This window comes from Neovison vison, chromosome 3, assembly GCF_020171115.1.
Source record: "Neovison vison isolate M4711 chromosome 3, ASM_NN_V1, whole genome shotgun sequence".
Taxonomy (NCBI): Eukaryota; Metazoa; Chordata; class Mammalia; order Carnivora; family Mustelidae; genus Neogale; species Neogale vison.
Window position 1 is genome coordinate 132,449,977 of NC_058093.1, and position 10,878 is coordinate 132,460,854.

The window sequence follows — 10,878 nt, forward strand, 5'->3', positions numbered from 1 at the left end:
AACCCATGTGCAGAGGACATACAGAATCAAGCACCTTCCTCCTTTTATGATTATGCAACAACCTGTCCTCGAAAGGAGAAAAATGATTTCAATGAAATGGCATCCTCTAGTAACATTTTCTTTTTGCAAACTGGTATTTCTGAATCAGTGAAGCACTTCCGAGGCTGAGGCGGAATATGTAGGGGAGAGTAGTTCAGAGAATTTGGAATAGTATTTCCTGAACACAGGGTGATGTGCTGAATATTTACTTGCGTTTTCTTACATAATTTTTACGACCCTCCCCCTACTCACCTCTACCCACTGATACGTGAAAAGCATTAGGCTTAAAAAAATGGATTGTGTATAATAAGTTTTAGCTTAATCACAAATACTCAACTGTCCAATATTATATATTGGAATGTTTCCTTTCACTTTTTTTTTTTCCCCCCTAAGAAAACAAGTGGGAGGGTGGGAGGAGGGGCAGAGGGAGAAAATCTCAAGCAGCGTCACCTCTGAGCGTGGTGCCAGTACAGGGCTCGGTCTCACCACCCCGAGATCAAGACCTCAGCTGAATTCAAGAGTCAAATGCTTAACCGACTGAGCCACCCACATGCCCTAAAATGTTTTTCATAATTTAGCTATTTTTTTAAATGCACAGTTTGAAATTTTCTTCATGTAAGCATAGGGAGGCAAAGCTATTTATCCAGCTTCCTCCTTTTGTGATTATAGTTACTTAGACATGATATAAATGAATATCAGAATATTTGTTATCTCTGTGTTTAATGTGTATTTTGATTTCTTTGTTTTTCTGTTTTCAGTGAATTGAAAGTCCCAACTGTGGTTGTACTGAATACTTCAAACCAACAATACTTTTTACTAGACAGACAGATCAAAAATGCTGAGGACATGGTGCAGTTCATTAATAACATCTTGGACGGCACAGTAGAGGTGAGTCCTTTGCTCCCAATTCAAAGGGACTTCCTGAAAGGAGGAGGTCGAGGAGAAACCAGCTCTCTTCCCTTCCTCTGATTCTGAAAGGAAGAGTCCTCCCCTGGGGTGAGGGGCAGTGCTCCCCACCTGGCTGCTCACACATCACAGAGCCACATTCTCGGACACATTGAAGGTTCTTCTGTGGAAGAAGCTGCTCATGGGTGGAAATGCCTCTTTCACGGTTGTGTGGAAGACGGTTTTGGGGGTCACCGTGAGTGGGAGGTGCCCTTGCCGTTTGGAGTTGGGCTGTGGACGCTGAGAGGTCTGCAGGGTTCAGAGCTATCCCAGTATTAAACCTTCCTGGCCCTTAACCTTTCTGGGTTCAGGAGGCTAATTGGATTAAGTTATTCCGATTGCTTCTCCGAGAAAACCTGTGAATAAGACTAAAATGCGCTGAGAATCAGAGCCTCGGTGGAGAGTTCCAAATCCAATCATAGAAAATATTTCTCAGAAATAATGAATGGAGAAAGGATAAATACCTACCACTGATATCAACAGTGGATGGAACTGGAAGGTTTAATGTTCAGTGAAATAAGTCAGGCAGAGAAAGACAATTACCATATGGTTTCACTCATATGTGGAACCTAAGAAATAGCGCAGAGGACCTCAGGGGAAGGGAGGGAAAACTGAATGGGAAGAAATCAGAGGGAGACAAACCATGAGAGGCTCTTGACTCCCGGAAACAAGCAGGGTTACAGAAGGCGGGGAGGGGGTGATGGGGTAAGTGGGGGATGGGCATTAAGGAGGGCATGTGATGAGATAAGCACTGGGTGTTATATGCAACTAATGACTCATTGAGCATAACATCCATAACTAGTCATGTATTATCTGTTGGCTAATGGAATTTAAAAAAGAAATCTGAACAGACAGTCTGAACTTTCCATTATTTCTGTAAATCTTACTGCAGTGTCATTCAGACTGTGGGTTGCAGTCCACATGACAGGGCCGTGAAGCTACTTCCGCACACTGACCAGCAAGCATCTTATTGCAACAGACTAGAATAAAATAGAAAAAAATATGTGACTTCTAGGCTTTTATGAAAATTTTGTTCAGGCTTTACAAACTTTATTTGAAAGTTGACTCAGGGTAACAAGCTTTTCTTTTTGGGGAGCAATCGCTTAATGGGCATTTCATATTTGTGAAAATAATACTTGTTGAAATGAGACTCCCCTCTATGAGGGAGAACTCCTCTATGTATAAGTTAGCGAAATCCAATTCAAACCGTTTGATAACAAAGACAGCCTCACATAGTTTGGAAATTCGAGTCATGAGCCAGACTTCAGGGATGGCCAAATGCAGAGAGATCTGATCGATTTTCATCAGGAATTTTTCTCTGCTTTCAGCACTTTTGGATGAGGTGGGTGTGGGGCGTGGGGGCTTCATTCTTAGGGAGACACAATAGCAAAGATTTCTGTGGCAACCTCAGTTTAACAGCTCACCCGAACCCTGGCAGTGAGGCAGGCCTGGGCTGCGGGGTCGGCCTCAGCCAGGCTGCTTGGAGCGTGGCAGGGACACTGATTCAGAAGAGCATCACAGTGTGCCCCAAAGAAAGCAGATGAAGCTGAGGCAGGAGGGAAAAAAAAAAAAAAAAAAAAACAGTAAATTATGTACTGCATGGCTCTTTCAAGTGCTTTTCATAATCTCGTAGGGTCAACCCTTGACCTGCAGTTGTAACATTAGAGAACAGAAAAATGAAGTCATGGTACTTAAATAACAATTTAATTGTTGTTTTTGTTTTTGTTTTTTTTCTGTTAAACTTAAGGCCCAAGGAGGTGACAGCATTTTGCAGAGACTGAAAAGAATAGTATTTGATGCCAAATCTACCATTGTGGTGAGTTGTGACAGTCTGCTTAGTGTCACTGATAATTGAGAATAGGTAGGTGTATAGTTGCTTTATGTCCAATGAAGGCAAAATCTGAAATTTCAAAGGATTACGTAAAAATGCATCTTTAATTTGAAAGATAAAATCTAGTCTGTAGTTATATTAAGAAAATATATTCTTCAGGTGGAAATTAAGTTTTTCTAATGACTCATTTCTGTGTGATTGGTGAGTTAACTGGCATTCAGAATCCTTACCTCGGTGACATGACTTCAGAGTGTTTTCCAGACTCTCTTCTCCTTCTGCCCTTCTCAGTCACTGGATCTAAATCCGCTTCAGCTCTCAGTCAGCTTCACAGCACAGGCATTTCTAAACTTGTCAGAGCTTTAGACGACTTCCGTTCTACTTCTCTTCTTGAGCTACTGACTCCATGGATGTTTCTTTAAGGCCAAAAGCGGTCATCGAAGTAGGAATCCTCCTTATCGGCTCTCACGACACTGTACCTCGCGCTGCTCTAACTTCCACGCGGTTTCTTCACTTCCTGCGACCCCGTCTCCCGTTCATTCGTGTACCACTACACGATGAAGACCACTAAAATAGGCCACTGCGATCGCGGTCCTGCCCTTTTCCAGTGACACATGTGAGAACACTCTCTCCATCTCACATGATCTCATTATTTGCTGAGTGTTGCGGAAGCGTCCCTGGTGCTTCTCGCTGGTGCTCACACCGCCTCATTCTTACTGATGCTCAGATTTCTGCCTCAGCGCACCCGTATCCTGGGAAGTCTTCTTCCATTACCTCAGTCCAGAGTGACCTTGCCATCTTCCGAGTGTGCCTGTGTAGCTCTCGAGTTACAGTCACAAGCTATAGAGGACAGTAGAGTTGAAAAACCTGTACAGCAAAATTCCTTTCACTCTTCTGAGAACCAAGGATATATCGTGTATGAACTGAGGGAGTTAACATGGCTTTACTGCTAACCAGCAAGTAAAAAATATTTAGAATGTCACGTGGAGAAATGGGTATCTATACCATCTTTACAGTAAATGACCAGCCTTCTCCATGGGCAGATTCCTGGAGTCCAGGAGACAGCTCCAGAGCTGTTGGCACATAGTTGCCAGAGACCTTTGTGGCTAATAGATTCATGTGAGCTTATAAAATATTTGGTGCCTTTTGCTGCCGCAGGTACCTGGTTGCACACACACACACACACACACACATACACACACACGTGTAAAATTTCTGCCTCTTACGTTGTCTTTAACATGTAGTGCTGCAGAAATACTGACCTTGATTCATTGGAACTGAAAGCAAGTTGAGTGGTAGCAAGAGGAGGAAATCTGCAGAGGTTTTGAAATCGTTTGTGTATTTTATCCCGGAGTACAGAGGAGGAGAACTGAGTTGTGATTGTCTTCCCACAGTCGATCTTCAAGAGCTCTCCGCTTATGGGCTGCTTTCTCTTTGGCCTTCCCCTGGGTGTCATCAGTATCATGTGCTACGGCATCTACACAGCGGACACCGACGGGGGCTACATCGAAGAGCGATACGAAGTGTCCAGAAGTGAAAGTGAAAGCCAAGAACCAACAGAAGCAAGCAAAGAACAGGAGCCAAGGAGCGGAGACGCCCTAGTGCCTACAGTGCAAGGACCCAAAGATGTATTAGAGAAGAAGAAAGATTGAGACTTTGCTAGTATAGAATATTTGATAGGATTTCAAATTATTAAAGAGCCTATTTATTGAATTTAGACATTTAACCATGATCTTTACAAAAGAGAATATGTTATTTGTATTTTGCTAATATCAACTTGCATGGGTTAAAGTAGTCCTTCATAAGCAGGGAAATGTTTGGAGCAAAGAGATGATATATTCGTCCTGAAAAAAAATCCAGACACCCCATCAGAATTCACCTTATAGACGTTATAGCAGATCAGTTCTTTTGCATGTTTCTCTATCTGAACATTCTGTGACACAATTAAGATTCTCGGGCAGAATATTTAAATTGGTCAGTCAGGTAGAAGATACATGTTTGATAAAAGCAAGACCTTCACCCCCCACCATTCATTCTCCTCAGGTTTTAGGTAAGATTTACCTGGGAAAAATTAAATCTTTAAAATTTAGGCACTTTAAGGAGAACAAACAACTTTTTCCATGGATGAAATTAAGATTATGACTTAAAAATAATTTGGTTTTATATAGCATAGCAATTTTATTTTTAGTTACTACTTTAACAGAGAGGAAATGTTCCTTTTTAACTTTATACTCAGTTACATTATGAAAATTTCATATAGATCTGTACAGTGGGAAAAAATAGTCTTATGTCTAATCTTTGCAAAATAAATGAATTTGATTGGAACACTGATTTTAAACCATGCCCTGGGACGTGCTTAGCAGGTGTTTCAGTGGTTGCTGTAGGAAGGGGAGGGTCTCTGTTTTATATTCGAGTTTCTTGTAAAAATTCTCTCTGAGAAAAAGCTCCTACTACTTTTTAAAAAGTAATATGTATCAGACTTTTTGTTAATGGTGACTTTGTGGTAATTTATGATATGTGTGTATCTGTGTGTATATACACACACACACGCACAATATATTTACGTATACATAGATAAAATTTATTGACATATGTCTATTATGTAATATTATGGGCATGTGTATGTTCATAATGAGTAATGAGTGACATAATCAGCCTGTCAACAAATTTATGATAACCCAGTGACTTAAGAGATCTGCCAGTTACCTTCTCTGTCCTGTCAGTTCTGACTTCCACTTCAGCCAGTGACCTCTCTTCTCTCTAAGGATTTAACACAGGAATCAGGAATTCTATCCTGAGTAATGGATAAAAATTGGCATTGTTTTAAGCAACATTATGGTGTGTTTATTATAGATTATTTTTTAAGCCCTTCATTTGAGCTAAGTTTAGGATTTTTACTAGATGACCGTTGTTTGGGTGATGATTGGAATGGTTTTTATTAAAGACTGAAATGGTTAATCGCTTTAAAAATATGCAACTCATGGTCCTGTTCCTGAAGGTGCTTGGACTTCGGTCCTCAAGGCAGCTGCTGGTTGTCTTGATGCCACGCGGATCACAGCTGAACTGAAACTGGTATCTGAGTACTGAAAAGTTACTAGCAACTGTTTTGTTGTATCCATGTGCTCTTGTAGCATATCATAATCAAATGCCATTAATTTAACAAGTAGATTCCTCTCCCGAGAGTAATGAGGGGTTCTTTTGGAGGATAAATACTAATGTTCCCAGTGGTCAGGCTTGTTTTGCAGCAGTGAAAAAAGCTTCGGTGAGTACGGTGCCTCACTGCAGTCTAATCCAGTAGGGAAGGTAAAGCCTGTCTTCACCAGGGACAATAGAAAATTACAGAAAATATCACGGTTTTCTTTTTCATGTTTATCATTATCAGATGTCCATTGTCTGCACATCTTTGGCCTTTGTCTGGCATCACTTACAGATGAAAGACATCAGTAGAGGAAGAAAAAAAAGTGAAAGCTCAGCATGTCCCAAACGGAAGTCCAGCCACCTTGGTATTCTGAGATTTCCCTGTCAGTGAGTTAACGCCTTAGTTCTCTGTTATCTTTTTCACAGCTGTGTTGCCCCAGATTCTGTTCATGTTTCCAAAGTGTGTCTGTTAGGAAACAAAATGTGTACATGGTTTGTAAATGCACAGTTTTCTTTCTTTTTGCATTAGAATTTTGCTTTTTATTTGTTTCTACTTTAGATATTATCAGACTTCTCACAACACAAATTTTAAAGTTTTTGTTCACTAGTAGGCTTTTGCCTTTAATTTGGTATCTGCACTTACCTAGGAATTCAATTTTAATGTCAGGAAATATTACTCCCAAATAAAGTTAATTTCTCAATGAATCTAGTAGTAGAATATAGATATCCTAACTCAATGGTGAGTCATCTTATGATATTAATGAGAATATCCTTGAGTAAGTTGGAGTTTTGCCTTTTCTTTCAGTTGCAATAAAATTCTATTTCTAAATCCTAAAAATTCAGAATCCTAGATGGCTTGCTGTTGCTGAATCTAGTGCTCAGATGATATTATATGTAGGAGAAAGCATGTGTATTTATCAAGCTTTGCATCTCATTATAGCTTGCAACCTTTTTTGTTTCCTTCATCATACACATTAATATTTCTCTAGTTACTTTATCTGAAACTTGTTTGAGGTGTATTAGACCTGAAGTTGTATTTTCTTCCTCTCCCCTAGTGCTTCCCGGGCATCTGACTTAGAAATAGCATTAAGAGCCAGATGTCTAGAGGTTGATGGAAACTATGTGATAGTTAAACAACTATATTATTTTTGTTTAGTGGATTTTTGTTGATGTCATTTGTGTTTTGCTTCAGGGGCTTTTTTGGTTTGGGTTTGCTAAAAAGCAATTTACATATTTTCATCATTCCTTCATGTGATATGGAGGTAGGACAGGGAAAACTACTTAGCTATTCTTATTATGCAGACACTGTTCAAATAAACCAGTGTGGGATATTAAGACGATCAATTGGTGGGATTAGGTTTGCCATTTTATTTTTATAAATATATATTTTTTCTGAATGTGTCTGAGTCCAAGAGTGGGCAAAAAAATAATTTTCTACTTTGGACTAAATCTATAAAGGTTTTTGAAAGTCTGTATTACTAACTTGTTGAATTCATGAAATCTTGCCTTAAGGCACCAATTGTAAACCTTTGATTTTCTAAAATAAATTAATTGAAAACAGCTTATTATTTTTACTATTTATGTTTTGTTTTCAACACTAATAGTTCCTTGTACAAGCAGAGGGCAGCTAAGACTGATTTCCAACAAATTATTTTTCCTTTTATTAAACTGTAAGCTATTTGTCATTATAGAAACATATAATGAGTTTAAACAGGCGAGAAAGAGCAGAGTGTTACCTAATTCCCTAATAGATGAAGAACCTGAGGTTCTTAGGTTATATACATTTTTTAATTTGTAAAATCAGATTATTTTTAAACATTAATTTCAGGGTTTAGAGTTGGACTAATTGGACTTGAGTCTAATCAGTGGCTACAGTGGTTATCTTGGACACAACACATCCTCTCGTCCTTTTCATTGTCAGTAAAATGGGAATTGAAAGCCTCAAGATAATCTTTTTTTAAAATAGCATCAAATGGGGAGAGTATATTATGAAAAAAATTTGTACAAATACTATTTTCAATAATCGATTTTTCCTATGTTATGCCATGAACAGTTTTTGTTTTTTTTTTTAGGATTTTTTATTATTTATTCGATAGAGAGCGAGTGAGAGCATGAGCAGGGAGAGGGTCACATAGGGAGAAGCAGACTCCCTGCTGAGCAGGGATCCCAGTGCCGTTCTTGATCCCAGTACCCCAGGATCATGACCTGAGCTGAAGGCAGATGCTTAACTCAAAGAGCCACCCAGGTGCCCCAACCTGAGCACAATTTTTTAGTGAGAGTTGCTCTGGGACTGGAACCACAGCCCAGAAATCGGCTGTCCCCAACAGGGGAATACCACAGACTTGCTGCTCGTCAGGAGCGTCCCTGCTCAGAGGGACCGAATGTATCCACTACATGAATTCCCTGCATGGTGGCAGGCTCCCACGTCGCTGCTGAGAAGCTGGTCTATGTTGTGAGTGTTGAGGCCCTGCTGTCAGTGACTGGATTCCAGTCCTGACTCAGGTCACTCCTGTGCAGAGTTGGGAAGATGCCCCCCCCCCATTCCTGGGCTGATTCTAGGTGAATGGAACCCACCTCACGGGATTATGAGATTGAATGAGTTACACACGAGGCACGTTTAGAACGTGGCTGGCACATGAAAACAGCTCAAATTGTAACATGTATGTATCCAATTTATTTCTCATCTAACCTCTTTTAGAATTTATAGCGTCATATACCACAGAGAAAAGCCAAGACTTTGAGAATATGAAATGCTAATGTGTTTAAATTTGCTTGGCTACTTTTTGCAATTCAAGCTCTAACATTTTGGATAGACATGAAAAGGACTTGATATTTCTTTAACATTGAAATTAAATATAATTGCAAATATTTAAGTTTAAAACATCTCCAAAAATCCTTTAGGTTTTGTGCTTTCAGTGAAAAGGAGTATGATAAGAGGATACAAGTATCCAGTGGGATTATCGGCATGTGTCTATCGTTTAGACAGATATTAACGTTATCTGAACACAGATCTAGAATATTAATGGATATTGGATATAGATGATTTGATTTTCCAGCAAGCCATCCTGGACAATAGTCTTCAGCCCTCAGCTTTCCTTTAAGTCCATCTCCCTATGAACTGAAAAGGGTTTTTCAACAACTAGTAAAAAAGCGGCAGTTTGCTTGCAATTTATCAGTAGTAAAGGACGGCTATAACGTCAGAATACGCTCAGTTCCAAGATTTCTACTTTTCTGGTTGCCTTAGTTTTCCTGTTCATATAGCCGGTTTTCAGCATAAAATCCTTGCTGTTAGGGTCTTTAGCATCTCTGGGACTCGGGGTGAGAGACCCGGGCCGTCCAGAGCGCAACAGCCTTCTTCCAACACAGGAAGGCGCTGGGTGTCCTGAGTGTGTCCGCGGCTCTGCGGGTCCTGGAGGTGGAGAGAAGGGGCGTGGGAGGCCGTGCACGGGAAGGGACCTCACCAGGAGGCTCTGCAGAGACAGGGCTTTCCCGGGCTTCCGAGAACCCACACGGAAGACTGACGCACCGGCCGGACAGCCCTCTGCCCCCGAGTTCCCTTCCGACGCCGAAACTCTGAGGCGGTAAATGGACGCACTGAAGACCCCTTCTGTGTGGTTTGACAATAGTTCCTTCTCTTTCCAACAAAAAATTTTTAAAAATTAAAATTGGCCAATTTTAGTATGTTAAGTGTAATAACTGTCAGTTGTGGGGAGGAAGCAGTCCAGTGCAACGGGGGCGTGGCCGAGGACGTTCAGCCGCGGCGCGCCCCGGGCGGCCGCGCCGTCCACCGGCGCCCGCTCGCGGGGTCCCTTCCGGGACCGGTTTCCTTCCGTCGCAGCCCGATGACGCTCCCGCTTCTCAACATGGCTGACGCCGATCCGTAGAAATTCTATTCCAAACCGTAAGAACCCAAAGTACAGTAAATACTTCGATTTGAATGACTCATACAATGACTTTTAATAGTAAAAATTTTGAGGTTGTACACACAGAAATAATCTGTGTAACTGATAAATCGGTGTTAAAGGCCTCTGTCTCCTTTTTAAACTGATTGTCAAAGGAACTTTATGAGATTCTGAATTGGCATAATTGAGATTTTATCTGGTTTTTTCAAGGCTACATTCTCAGTTCCTGAAACATGGCTGGCATGAAGTATGTATTCAATAAATATTTGCAGAGCAGCTGAATGGACGAATGAGTAATTAAATATACTGTATTTATATAATGATGTATTTATTACTCGTATGTTAGTGTTGAAGGTTTCTGATTTTAACAAAAATCAGAAAGACTTATTTTAATTACAGATTTTAAATGCGTGTTCCATAAGTATCTAAGTGCTTACTGACTGAGCGATGGGAAATATAAGTAATTAACATGAAAGAGTCATATGCTTTGGAAATATTTTAGGTTTTAGTATGGAAGACTTACATACTATTTAATTGAGGGCCCAAAATCTTAAAATCTATACAGTCATTGAAAAAAAGAAGAGATTAGAGATCAACAACTATGAAAACTTTTAGGCAACCAAATATTCTCAAACCCTCGACTACTACTAAAAAATAGACAATTGGTTCTTTTGCAAATAAACGTCAGTCTAAATTGTTAGCCTTGGCACCTGGGTGGTACGGTCCATGAAGCATCTGACTCTTGGTTCTGACTCAAGTCATGATCTCAGAGCCCTGAGAAGGAGCGCAGGGTTGGGCTCTGCACTCAGCAGGGAATCCGCTTGAGATGCTCCTTCCCTCTCCCTCTGCCCCTTCTCCCATGCGCATGCTGCGCGCCCTCTCGCTTTCTCTCTCAAATAAATAAATCTTTATAAAAAATTTTAAAAACAAATTTTTTAGCCTTGTGCTAATAATTACTGTATTTTAAGTTACGGATTCTTAACCGGCAGTGCTTATCAGAATTACACAAGCATTCATTGCCTCAGA

At 40.3% G+C, this 10,878-nt stretch overlaps 1 protein-coding gene across 1 annotated transcript in view; it reads left to right on the forward strand.

Annotated features, from left to right (window-relative positions):
• Positions 1-7,511, forward strand: part of TMX3 (thioredoxin related transmembrane protein 3) — a 43,014-nt gene extending 35,503 nt beyond the window's left edge. The window contains exons 14-16 of the mRNA XM_044242833.1: positions 798-927; positions 2,732-2,800; positions 4,207-7,511. Coding sequence (XP_044098768.1) covers positions 798-927; positions 2,732-2,800; positions 4,207-4,464 — 457 coding nt within the window. The 3' untranslated portion in view covers positions 4,465-7,511. The remainder of the gene's footprint in view (positions 1-797; positions 928-2,731; positions 2,801-4,206) is intronic.
• Positions 7,512-10,878: the final 3,367 nt, after the last annotated feature.